This window comes from Trachypithecus francoisi, unplaced genomic scaffold, assembly GCF_009764315.1.
Source record: "Trachypithecus francoisi isolate TF-2019V2 unplaced genomic scaffold, Tfra_2.0 Lachesis_group3, whole genome shotgun sequence".
NCBI lineage: Eukaryota > Metazoa > Chordata > Mammalia > Primates > Cercopithecidae > Trachypithecus > Trachypithecus francoisi.
The window spans coordinates 139,101,369-139,115,394 of NW_022681468.1; the positions used below are offsets into that span (position 1 = coordinate 139,101,369).

The 14,026-nt window shown below is 37.6% G+C and overlaps 1 protein-coding gene and 1 pseudogene across 3 annotated transcripts in view; both read right to left on the reverse strand.

Annotated features, from left to right (window-relative positions):
- The window catches only part of AP4E1 (adaptor related protein complex 4 subunit epsilon 1), a 102,656-nt gene that overhangs the window by 60,795 nt on the left and 27,835 nt on the right, over positions 1-14,026 (reverse strand). For both annotated transcript variants that reach the window (XR_004432001.1, XM_033190123.1), the window contains exons 9-13: positions 12,229-12,351; positions 12,018-12,127; positions 5,639-5,778; positions 3,859-3,971; positions 3,628-3,746 (exon numbers count right to left, since the gene is read on the reverse strand). Coding sequence is in view for 1 of the 2 variants with exons in the window: in XM_033190123.1 (XP_033046014.1) it covers positions 3,628-3,746; positions 3,859-3,971; positions 5,639-5,778; positions 12,018-12,127; positions 12,229-12,351 (605 nt within the window). In the remaining variant the exon portion in view is untranslated. The remainder of the gene's footprint in view (positions 1-3,627; positions 3,747-3,858; positions 3,972-5,638; positions 5,779-12,017; positions 12,128-12,228; positions 12,352-14,026) is intronic.
- On the reverse strand, positions 7,332-11,073 carry LOC117070665 (annotated as a pseudogene). Its single transcript, XR_004432002.1, has one exon. The product of XR_004432002.1 is annotated as a DDB1- and CUL4-associated factor 13-like (transcript).

Here is a 14,026-nt window from a genome sequence, read left to right on the forward strand (position 1 = left end):
GTTACTACAATATAAGCACTGCAATAATGCTACAGTTCATCTGAAAACCTAGACAGCTACTAAGTGACTAACAGGCAGGTAGTGTATATAGCATGGATACACTGGACAAAGAATGATTCAGGTCCCAGGTGGGGCAGAGCAGGATGAAGTGGGATGGCTCAAGATTTCATCATGCTACTCAGGACAACACATAATTTAAAACTTATAAATTGTTGATTTCTGGAATCTTCCATTTAAAATTTTCAGACCATGACTGGCCACAGGTAACTAAAACTGCAGAAAGCAAAACAACAGATAAGGGGACCTACTGTACATGACCTGTATGCTGTAGAAAGAAAGAAAAGACAATCTAAATTAAGTGGAGTGACATGCCACATTCATGGACCAAAAAAACTAATCGCCACAAAAACCAATAATCAATTCAGGAAGGATCATCAACACTAAAGCCATTGAAGATAAATGAGGAAAAGATATTTGCACAGCCTGATAGAATCACCTCACAAATTAGTTATAAATTACAAAAAGGAAAGATATCTTTACAATGTAAAGATCTGGAGGTCACCTTCTTTTCTTTTCTCCATTTGGTAGAGACTGGGTCTCACTTTGTTGCCCAAGCTGATCTCAAACTCTGGCTTCAAGCAATCCTCCCGCCTCCCAAAGTGCTGGGATCACAGGCATGAGCCACCGTGCCAGGCCACCATCTTAACCCAAACTTCTAAACTTACAATCACCAATAAGTGGACAAACTGACATTATATATATCCTGATATGATACAGTAGGAAATACACATTGCCTATGCAGTATTCTCACTAAAAATGTTTAACCTGAACAAAAATAATCAGATATCCAGAGTGTAGGACTTTCTATAAGTGAACAGCAGTCATCCAAAACAAAAAAATCAGTCATAAAAACCAAAAGAAAGTGGGGTTCATTACAAATTTATTTATTTATTTATTTATTTATTTATTTTTTTTTTTGAGACGGAGTCTTGCTCTGCCACCCAGGCTGGAGTGCAGTGGCCGGATCTCAGCTCACTGCAAGCTCCGCCTCCCGGGTTTACGCCATTCTCCTGCCTCAGCCTCCCGAGTAGCTGGGACTACAGGCGCCCGCCTCGTCGCCCGGCTAGTTTTTTGTATTTTTAAGTAGAGACAGGGTTTCACCGTATTAGCCAGGATGGTCTCGATCTCCTGACCTCGTGATCCGCCCGTCTCGGCCTCCCAAAGTGCTGGGATTACAGGCTTGAGCCACCGCGCCCGGCCCATTACAAATTTAAAAAGGCTAAAGAGACATAAGTAAAGGCAATTTGTGATCCTCAAATCACAATTTTTTTTTTTTTTTGAGACAGAGTCTTGCTCTGTCGCCCAGGCTGGAGTGCAGTGGCGCGATCTCAGTTCGCTGCAACCTCCACCTCCTGAGTTCAAGCAATTCTCCTGCCTCAGCCTCCCGAGTAGCTGGGACTACAGGTGCATTCCACCACGCCTGGCTAATTTTTTGTATTTTTAGTAGAGACGGGGTGTTACCATGTTGGCCAGGATGGTCTCGATCTCCTGACCTCGTGATTTGCCCGCCTCAGCCTCCCAAAGTGCTGGGATTACAGGCATGAGCCACCGCACCTGGCCTCTTTACACTTCTTAGGTATGATAACAGTTTTATAGTTATGTCATTCATAGAAGATTCACGTTGAGGTTTTAGGGGTGAAGTGCCACAATGTCTGCAATTCAATTCTAAACAGCTCAGCAAAACAAACTCTATATAGGTAGACCTAGATATACCTATAGATGCAGATATAGTAAAACAAATGTAGTTTAAAATATTTAACTGGGTCGGGTGCAGTGGCTCACACCTGTAATCCCAGCACTTTGGGAAGCTGAGGCGGGTGGATCACCTGAGGTCGAGAGTTCAAGATCAGCCTGGCCAACATGGCAAAACCCCATCTCTGCTAAAAATACAAAAATTAGCCAGGAGTGGTGGCACACGCCTGTAATCCCAGCGACTCAGGAGGCTGAGACAGGAGAATCACTTGAACCCAGGAGGCAGAGGTTACAGTGAGCCAAGATCATGCCACTGTACTCCAGCCTGGCGACAGAACAAGACTCTGTTTAAAAAAAAAATTTTTAACTGAAAAAGCTAAATAAAAAGTATATTTTATTATCTCAGTCTTTGAACTTTTCTGCAGATGAGAAAAGAAAAAATTTAAGTAAAAATCTGGGGAAAATTTAAGCTAACACGCTGACATTTGGCAAGTCTATAAAATATTAAAATGTGCATACCATATCACTTCTCTAAATCTCCCCTAAAGAAACACTCACCTATGTGCACAAGAAAGAATACATAAAGGTGATGAGCTGTATGCAATTACATGTGATTATATTACATAAAATTGTGACCTTTGTCTTGAAAAAAAAAGATCTCCACTACTGGCTTTGATGAAGCAGGTGGCCCTGTTGGTAGGCCACACGGCAAGAAACTGAAAGTAGCTCTAGCAGCTAAGGACAGCTGACAGTTGACAGTATGAAAGTGAAACCCTCAGTCACAAAAACTCAGCCACAAGAAAATGAATTCTGACAACCACACATGAGCTTGAAAGTAGATTATTTACCAGTCAAGCTTCAGATGATTGCAAGGTGCCAACACCTCGTCTGCAATTCTGTAAGACCCTAAGCAGAGAATCCAGCTAAGCCATGCATGGACTCCTGACCCACAGAAACTATGAGATAATGAATTTGTATTGTCTTAAGCCACTAAGTTTGTGGTAACACTGTTATACAGCATAAGAAAACTAATATAGCACAGATAGCCTATCAATGATAGACTAGATAAAGAAAATGTAGTACATATACACCATGGAATACTATACAGCCATAAAAAGGAATAAGATCATGTCCTTTGCAGAGACATGGGTGAAGCTGGGAACCCATTATTCTTAGCAAACTAACACAGGAACAGAAAACCACACCACATGTTCTCACTTATAAGTGGGAGCTGAACAACGAGAACACAGGACACAGGGAAGGGAACAACACAAACCAGGGCCTATCAGGGAGGGTGGTGGGGGTGGAGAGCTTTAGGAAAAAGAGCTAATGTGTGCTAGGCTTAATACCTAGGTGATGTGTTGATAGATGCAGCAAACCACCATGGCACACGTTTACCTATGTAACAAACCTACACATCCTGCACATGTACCCTAGAACTTAAAAAATAAAATAAAATAAAAAAGAGGAAGAAAAAAAGTTAATAATATAAGTATTCAGCACTGTGCCTGGTACCTAGAAAATGCCTCTTAAAGATGAACCTCTTTCTATTTGGTTAAAATAATTTATGGATTATAATTTTTTAAAAAACTAATATAGTAGAGATAAATGAGTATTCAAATATTCAAACACGGATGCACATAAAAAACACAACAAAACACTGTAAACACAAAGAGACAAGTAAAAGACCAGACAAGTGAGATGGCAGAGAGAAAAAACAGAGAATAGTTAAGTGATAGATGGTGGCCATTTGAAAAACTGACAGCTGAAGGAGTTAGCTGAGTAGAGGTGAACAGTTTCTGAAGGAAATATGTTAACATTTGGTTTGTATAAAAAATGTTTTAAAAATTATATGATTTAATGTACTTTGCTCACCCAACTCATAACTTGAAGAAATCTCTGTGGATAGAACATATTTTCCATATCTAGTAAAGTGAGGTAAGACTGAACTGCATAGAGTCTTAATTGCTGATCTTCTGTTTCATCATCAAAACCTACAAAGAAATTGATACACCATTTTAATTTCCACAAACTTATCTAAGGACTCTGTAATAAAAACATTTAACTTTAAAATGTTTACTTTACAGAATGTAATAGTCTACCAACCTTCTGCTAGTAGTCTCAGAAAGTTATTGGGAATATCAGGATGCATTACATCTCCTCCTACTGAAAACACAGCATTCATTGTCTGAATAAACCACGCATTATCAGGAGCATATGTGTCCACAGTGTTAAGAACAAGTACACTTCCAAATGCTACTTATTAAAATTATCCTTCTGTAGCAACCTTTAAAATAATAACCCCAATTCATCCTAGTATGGCATTTTTACCTTTAACCTCTGCCATAAATTGTTATACCCCAGTTTTATGTAAAATGGGTACTCAGTAAAAGCTTATTTAATAAACTTCATAAACTGAGTTTGTCACTTTAGCACCACACTTGCACAAAACTGTCATCCAATAAATAAATGTGAAATAACTGAAAGAAACAAACCAGCTAACTAGATGCAAATAATGGAAAATTATAGTCTTCAAAAAAGAATATAATTCACTTCAAAGAAGCTAAATATTGTGGTATGTCTACTTGAACAAATCGTTTAGCATCTGTTCTTTTCTTTTCCTTTTTTTTTTCTTTTTTTGAGACAGAGTCTTGCTCTGTCACCCAGGCTGAAGTGCAGCGGTGCGATCTTGGCTCACTGTGAACTCCGCCTCCTGGGTTCAAGCAATTCTCCTGCCTCAGCCTCCCGAGTAGCTGGGACTACAGGTGCATGCCACCACACCAGCTAATTTTTTTTGTATTTTAGTAGAGACAGGGTTTCACTGTGTTGCCCAGGCTGGTCGTGAACTCCTGAGCTCAGGCAATCCTCCTGCCCCCGCCTCCCAAAGTGCTGGGATTACAGGTGCTCAGCCTCTTTTCTAATCTCTTCCTCATCAGTTCTAAAGTTCTATCATTCTACTGGCCAGAGTTATAGTACTGACTAGGACAAAACTAGACTTAAGCAATTTCCAATATAATATCATTAACAGTATTCACTCACTCTTTTTTATAATTAAACAGTAACTTTTTTTCACTTTTTTTTTTTTTGTTTTTTTTTTTGAGATGGAGTTTCGCTCTTGTTGCCCAGGTTGGAGTGCAATGGTGCAATCTCGGCTCACTGCAACCCAGGTTCAAGCGATTCTTCTGCCTCAACCTCCCTAGTAGGTGGGATTACAGGCATGCACCACCACGCCCAGCTAATTTTGTATTTTTAGTAGAGATGGGGTTTCTCCATGTCAGTCAGGCTGGTCTTAAACTCCCGATCTCAGGTGATCCGCCTGCCTCGACCTCCCAAAGTGCTGGGATTACAGGCGTGAGCCACCACGCCCGGCCTAAACAGTAATGTTTTTTAATGAATGGAATATCCTTATGACCTGTAAAGTTCTTCTGGCTTTCAAGAAACAAACATGAAGAAGAGTAACATGTTAATAGAGTTCCCAACTACTTAATTGTGACAATTTCCAGCATAAAACAATAAAGGATAACTTTAGCATCCTGACCACTCCCACACACCCTCCGCTTTCCCCAAAACACAAGAACTTTTACTCAGAAAAGAAATCAAGATAGAAGTAGAGACGAGGCAGGACTGAAAAAGGAATAAAGAGGATAAAGGTTCCTCTATCTTCCTGCTCAAAATACTGACAACATGAATAAAAGAAATCAGAAAAAAAAAAAGCCATCTCCTAAGAGGTCTACACAAATCCCTTTTTCTGACAAGAGGCTTGAAAATCAGGAATAAAAAGTATTGCTAGGTCTCTGAACTCAACTTCAAGTGACCATATCTATACCAATCATCTTAAAGTCACCGTGTTACTATTTTAAGACTCATGGTCCAAATAAAAGGATATTTCTCAGCCAGCTCTGCTATTTTGCCGACCAAATTGACGATGACATACTCTTCTTTGCTCTGATGTAAATATTCAAGCATTTTCTGTACAATAACTGTTACATTCTGTGCATTAGTAATTCTGTAAAGAAGTTCCAGAGTCTATTTAAAGAAGAGAAATTAAAAACATTATAAAACTATGCATAACACCAATGAGTACAGTAACATAAAAGTTGATCATACAGTTGATTCTTCTACTTTTATGGAGATCTACTGGGTAGCCAGTTAACAGGTAAGAAATGCAAATTTCAATGAAAAGCTTAAGAAAGGTAAAACTATTGTCAAAAAATGACTTATGATCAATTCCAATGTCTATAAGCTTTCCATTGAGATAATCACAATCTGGCATCTTTACATGACAGAACACTTAGAGACTTAAAAGTTCAAATACAACAAATATATATTTTCTAAAAACATAACAACCCTTAAATATACATTACCTACACCTATGGGTGTGTATATATGCAAGTGTATGTATGTGTGTATAAATCTAGTCTTGGAAACTATTTCCCATGCTACAGAAGACAGCAGACTATTTCCCAAACAACAGAAGACAGGCAAACAGCTTTTGTTTGGATGGACAAAGGCTGGTGGCTCAAATGCTCCAAAGCCTAACAAAGCCTAGTTCAAAATCTTAGTCATCAAGGAAGAACTGCTTTATAGCTACTTTTTTTTTTTTTTTTTTTGAGACAAGGTCTTGCTCTGTCACCCAGGCTGGAGTGTAGTGGTACAATCTCAGCTCAATGCAACCTCCACCTCCTGGGCTCAAGCAATCCTCCCACCTCAGCCTTCCAAATAGGTGGGACTACAGGCACGTGCCACCGTGCCCAGCTAAGTTTTTTGTATTGTGTAGAGATGGGGTTCGACCATGTTGCCCAGGCTGGTCTTGAACTCCTGGGCTCAAGTGATCCTCCCACCTTGGCCTCCCAAAGTGTTGGGATTACAGGCATGAGCCACTGTGCCTGACCTGTAGCTTTCCTCCTTCTTTTCTTTTCTTTTTTTTTTTTTTTTTTTTTCTTGAGGTGGAGTCTCGCTCTGTAGCCCAGGCTGGAGTATAGTGGCACAATCTCAGCTTGCCACCAAGACTGGCTATGTTTGTATTTTTAGTAGAGATGGGGTTTCACCATGTTGGCCAGGCTGGTCTCGAACTCCTGACCTCAGGTGATCCGCCCACCTTGGCCTCCCAAAGTGCTGGGATTACAGGTGTGCCACAGTGTCCAGTTGCTATAGCTACTTTCTAAGTGCTGAGGAATATACCTCTTGCTGCTTCAAATAAGATGAAGGAAGACCAATACCAGAGTAAGTTCCCATTTGCATGGCTTTCCACAGCTCTAGATTAAGGTTTTGAAAATATAACTCTCAGAAATCAGTAAGTCCAAAGGCGATACTGAGAAAGCATCATTTATTGGTGTTTTTGGATCAGCAATATTAGCTGCAAGATAATTTCCACATATTTGTCAAACTTGCTCAGTATATTTAGGGTTCTAATTTTTCAATCCTTATAGCCAGGACTTCAAGCACAAAGGATAACATATTTTCAAAGATTTTTTTTTCAGTGTGAAAGTTTTATTATCTTAACTCGACCCAAATTATATTATTTATAAAAGTTATATAAATGCAGGCTGATTGTTTTGTAAGAGTCAAAAAGCCAAATATAAGTAAAGCACTAGAAATACATTCAGTTATAAAAAGTTGACATCATTCTTCTAAATGTTATGTGGAATCATAGGAAGAAACATCATTGTAATCATTATTCAAAGTAATATATTAAAGATAACATAAGAGATGTTTGGTCTTAAATGTCAATTTGAATGTGCAGTGTCTACAACAATAAATCAGAGAGAAAGTAAGTATATCTGTGATTAAAACAGGAAAAAATGAGTTAGTTGCAAATACTGTATTCTTCAATGAAAGAAGAATGCAGATTAAGGATAAAACAGTTAGACAGTCTTATCAACTAGGCCGCCTTTAAGGATCACTTTTCAGGGCAGCTAAAAGGAGTAACAGTAAAGCTCTACACATATAACTAAAATGTATGCAATTAATCTAGTCCCAGCACTTCTATTTGTAGAGTTCTCAAATCAAAAGGAACAAATAATTATACATCAGGATTGTTAGGAATACCAATTATTTTACAACTGCCCCTACGTGCTTCTTCTTCTCTGACACAATTGGCACAGATCCAGGCTTGCTGTGTTTAATACGATTAACTTCCTTTCTCTGACGAGCTTCTTTCATGATGCACTGTTCCTGAATCTGGCTGTAGACAGATTTTGGTAGATGTCGATGACGAGCTATACGTTTTATATGAGGATGATGCTGAAATTTCTCCTTCAATTTCTAGTTATAATCCTTGGCTGCTTTTTCTCGTGATGTAAGCATACCGAATTTTTCAGAAGCATTAGCTTTCCACAGGCAAATGTTCATTTCATCAGATCCACACATAATATACTTGCTATCAAAAGTCCATTTTATACAGATAACACGTTGCATTCGCTTTGTGTGATATACCTTCCTGCTTCGACTTTTGTCTGTAGGAAAGATTCAAATAGCTTTATTGAAACTAGCAGACAAAAACTCTTTCCCAGTGGGAGAGTACTGCACGTCAAGCACTGCAGATATATGATCCATATGGAATATTAAAGGAGTGTCCAGTGCACATATATCAAAAGTATATAAGTTATAATCTTCATTTGCTGCTGTAAAAATGAAAGCTTCCATAGGGTTCCAACAGATTGTATTTGTTTTCATATCTAAGATAACTTTTCAAAGGAGCAGCTTGCCTCATATCATACAGTACTATATTCCTGTCAGACGCACAACTTCCCAAGTCTCAATTGGGTTAAATTTAACACTACTTACACTGTCAAATCCCCAGGTCACTGAAGATATAGGATTAGTTCTTTGTTCATCCTAAACGTCTACTTGCTGTCCACATGTGGCAAAAACAGCTTCTTTCCAGTGATGCTCAATCCCAGTATACATTGTCTTTCCTAATGTTGTATGTAATGGCTCTTCCTCATCTCCATAGCCTAGTCCATTCTTTTTCCACTGTTTCACAGTTTTATCATCACCAACGGTGAAAAAAGAAGTCCCACAAGAGCGAGTACATATTCCTTATACAAAGCCTTCATGTGCTTGTATTGTACGGATACATTTCTGATGAGTCAAGTTCCAAATTCTAACCTCTCCATCACACGCCCCAGAAAGGACAGTAGCCAGGTTCTTCGGATGCTTTGCCAAGGCAACTGACTCCATCTTGGTGACCATCCAGCAAAGCAAGGAATGGTTTTGCAAATACTCACTCCATTTTGGTAGCATTTAAAGCTCTTACATATTCTTGTGCGACCTAAGGATGTAAGGTAGGATCATAGTTTCTTGGAACTCTCTGGAAGTCCAACTTGGTTTCACGGACATAATTGTCCACATTCTGGCTCGGTATCATCTTCATCTTGGTTGCTCTTTCGGCGGGACTCCATGAGCTCTTTGCTAGGAGTTCTGCCCACTGCTCGACTTTTTTTTTAAACTGTTTCAGTTAATGTGTAACGCCACTTAAATCTAAAAATACATAGGCCACCCCATCAACAGCTTTCAATTTATGGAGCTGCTTCAGACATGCTCCCTATGGACTCCAAATTATGTTATATAGCTTTAGATAATATACATCAAATTTATCTCCTATTCTAAGACCATGAAATATAGCATTTCCAGAACTGCATGGGGTTTGGTGTTATAAACTGTATTGCCAGAGGTCTTTTCTGTTCAGATTTGGTAGCTCCTTCTCACCTTCTCTCTTCCTGTATATAAGAGAGGTAATAAAACCCGGTAAAAGGGAATCCTACCCCAAGCTACAGATCACCAAACATCCAAGGACCAAAGTTCTCGCCGCATCATTTGATAGAGGTTAGAAGTGACAACAGCACTGAGAAGACAGTACTTTAGTGCCTTCTTTGGGCACCAAGGATACTCAGTATCTCCTCAAAGAATTCAAATCACTCATCTCACTGCAGGTAAGGGATCAAACAGATCAACCTTCATAATTTTAAAAGTCACCTATTTTCCCTGTGACTCTTATTTTTAAGTGCAAGTATAATTATTAAATACAATAATATTACAAACCCCCTATCTGTGGTTTTGCTTCCCATGGTTTCAGTTACCCACAAACAGAGTCCAAAAAATATTAAATGGAAAATTCCAGAAATCAATAATTCATACATTTTAAATTGCATGCCTTTCTAAGCAGCATGATAAAATCTTGCACCATCCTACTCCATCTGGGACATGAATCATCCCTTTGTACCCACACTGTATATGCTACCAGCCCATTAGTTATTAAGTAGCCATCTTGGTTATCAGATTGAAAATATATAAATATATATATGGTTCAATACTATCTGTGGTTTCAGGCATCCACTGGGGGTATTAGAACATATTTCCATAAATAAGTGGGGACTACCATATAGCAATAAGAAAAAAACTGTACCTAAGTCAACTTTGTTCAACTTAGTACTCAACTATACAAAGGAAATGCATGCTCTGTATCTGTTAAAGTAGAAGGACTGTATAACTATTTGTTACAGTCTCTTGGAGCCTTCTTATTTTTCTAGGATGTCTACACACAGAAATTAGTACATCTGCAAACTGCCCGGACCCAAGGCATGTAACAATTTTCAGACTACTAAAAATATGAAATAAATATATATATGAAGGCAAATTTTTTTAAATGTGTTTCAAAAACCCCTTTTAAAATTTAAAATTTGTAATCTTCAAAAATCATAGTTGTTTAATGCAATAGTGTTCTCTCAATAAACTCTCCTATTCTTAGCTCACTGCTTTTAAGATATTTAGATATTTTGTAAATTCTCTTTAAGAATGTAATCATATCCTTTGCAGCAACATGGATGCAGCTGGAAGCCATTATCCTAAGTGAATTAATGCAAAAACAGAAAATCAACTATCACTTGTTCTCACTTATAAGTGGGAGCTAAACAATGGGTACACATGGACATAACGATGAAACAACAGACACTTGGGACTCCAAAAGCAGACAGGGAGGGCAGAAGGGGAAAGGAATGAGTTGAAAAACTACCTACTCAGTACTATGTTCACTATTTGGGTGATGGGTTCAATAGCCGCCCAAATCTCAGCATTACACAAATGTCCATGTAATAAACCCACACATGTATTCCCTAAATCTAAAATTTTTTTTTAAATTCTTTTTAAATCTTTGCTATTTTTATAAATAGAAAGAAAATTTTTTACTCTTAACTAGGTCCCATATACCATTTTAAATGACAATATTGAATGATTTCTTCCATAAGAATCAAAACAAATATTTATATAGACACCCAAGTAGACACTGAAGCAAATTTACAAAAAGAAAAAGTTGGAAAGAAGTATATTATTATAATAAGTGATACATATAATTATATATATAATATACATATTATATATAAGTAACATATAGTATATGCTATATATGTGTTATATATAATATACAGACATATATGATGATGATATTATTATTAAGCCTTTCCTTCCAAGAACTTCAAATCATTTTATAAATATCTTCATTAATTCTTTCAATATTTCTATCTGTTTGGTAGGGAATTAGTTAATGTTATAGATATAAAAGAGAATAATGAGAAATCACTAATTAACATCAACTGCATCTTAAATTGTACAATAACAGGAGTATATTTTAAATTGTACTAATAGGAAAACCTGGGACCAGAATTCAGGTCTCCTATTGGTACGATGCTCAGACTGAAATTATATTAATGAACCCACACACATGACTGGACTAATTCCTTCAACTAATAATTTAAAGACATTCCTGTGGACACTGACATAGTACTTTTTAGAAAAGTTACTTAAGCTTTAGTAAAAATAATTAAATAAGCCGGGTGCAGTGGCTCACACCTGTAATCCCAGCACTTTGGGAGGCCGACGCAGGCAGATCACTTGAGGTCAGGATTTCAGGACCGGCCTGGCCAACAGGATGAAACCCCGTTTCTACTAAAAACACAAAAATTAGCCACATGTGGTGGCACACACCTATAATCCCAGCTACTCGGGAGGCTGAGGCACGAGAATCACCTGAACCCGGGAAGTGGAGGTTACAGTGAGCTGAGATCGTGCCACTGCACTACAGCCTGGGTGACAAAGTGAGATTCTGTCTCAAAACAGAAAACAAAAAAAGAATTGAATACATCCAAAAGTTAAAATATACACACGAGCATACATACACACTGCCCACCACTTTAATCTCTCTACAGAATACCAACAAAATGTTTAAAAATTTTAACACTTCACATATACTATTCAAAATACCAGTTTACCTCTCTTTTAATAATGGGATCAGGATGATCTAAACATTCAATTATTGTCATCTGGTGTTGAAGAGCCAGAGTAGGATCCTGTTGGATAACATAAGTAAGAGCCTTCAGTCCTAGAAACAAAGACACATTATACAAAGTGAATTGAAACAAATACACAGCAAATTTCAAAAGCTATCTCTGTAATATCTGTCAAAAGAACCAATAATCTTACCTAAATATTTTAGATTTATTTTAGGTGACAGAACAAATTTTCCAATGCACTTGGCAGCCTTCTCAAGTAATTCCGATTTAGGATAAATAGAATACACTGTATGCACGCATTCAAACAAAATAGCTAGAGAAAGAAAAATAAAAATGGCAGAAATGGTAAGTACCATGGTAAGGTATAACAAAAGAATGTATTTCTGTAGAACTTGTAATAAAACTAATTGGAAAGTCCATTTTAGTCAGAAATCTTATTTATGGACTTTTCACAGAAACAAACACTACTGTTTTCAGGCTTACACAGTTATTAGGATTAGGTTACCACATCATAATTTTTTTAAAAATTATATTTACTGGTAATAATTATGCATTTATTAACGTAAAAAGTATTTACTGAACACCTCCTATGTGCCAGGCACGGCTTCAGTACTATGAATATAGCAGTGAACAAAACAGATGGAAGAAAAGACCCTGCCCTCAAGGAGCTCACATTTTAATGGCAACATGAATAATATGTTCATTATTCCTATATAAAAAGATATTTCCCACACTCCTTTAATGCTTTAAAATGGTTTATTCTCAAACAGTTTTGAGGCCGGGCATGGTGGCTCAAGCCTGTAATCCCAGCACTTTGGGAGGCCGAGACGGGTGGATCACGAGGTCAGGAGATCGAGACCATCCTGGCTAACACAGTGAAACCCCGTCTCTACTAAAAAAATACAAAAAACTAGCCGGGCGCGGTGGCGGGCGCCTGTAGTCCCAGCTACTCAGGAGGCTGAGGCAGGAGAATGGCGTGAATCCTGGGAGGCGGAGCTTGCAGTGAGCTGAGATCCGGCCACTGCACTCCAGCACTCCAGCCTGGGTGACAGCATGAGACTCCGTCTCAAAAAAAAAAACACAACACAGTTTTGACCACTTACATGTCAAAATTGTGTATAGGATGATCCAATATTTATTTCAAAGATACAGTCACTACTCATACATCTTCAAACTATTCTTTAAAATAACCTCAAAGCATATAAAATAATCTACTGGACATCTTGACAGCATTCAAATTTGATTTTCTGATACAGTCGAAAGTCTCATCACTATGACAGATGATCAAAGTGAGTGATCAAAATGAACACTAAAGTTCTTTTCAAATTATTTGAAAAAGCATGAGACAAGCAGTTGGAGCTTTGCCATGGTAAAGAAAAATCACTGAGAGGCCACGGAATCACAGTAACAGAAGTGTGACACAGTGAAGGTACAGAATCAACACTTAAAAACTGTTCTAGTACAAGTTGAAGCATATCAAGTGTCCTAATACAATCACTCCTTCTCTATTTCTAAAAGCTTAAAACATAACCAGACATTCTCTTTATGTACAAAATATATTCTGAATATTCAGCTAGCTGTTTTACACTATGTTGCCTACCAATTAATGCACAAATAAATTTTGTGGAAAAAACCTCTATAAACCTCTTCCTTTTTCTCAAATTTACATGGAAAGAAAAGACAAAAAAAATTTAAAACCTCTTCCATAACAGAGACAGAAAAAAATAAGAAATCAGAAATATTAATTTTTCTTTAGGAAAAGAACTGCCTTTAAAGGAAAAACTACAGAGTAAGTTAGCTGAACCTGAAGAGACTTTGTATATTCAGATGCTATGCTTTAAAATGTCTTTACTCTGTGCTGTGAAAAAAGTTGTCTTTATGATTCATGAACTAGACAAACTGAACAAAGAGGAACTTAGTCAACTGACTAATAAGATAAGGCAGGAATGGAGAAATTGCCACTAAATCCAGCCTTCAGCCTATTTTTA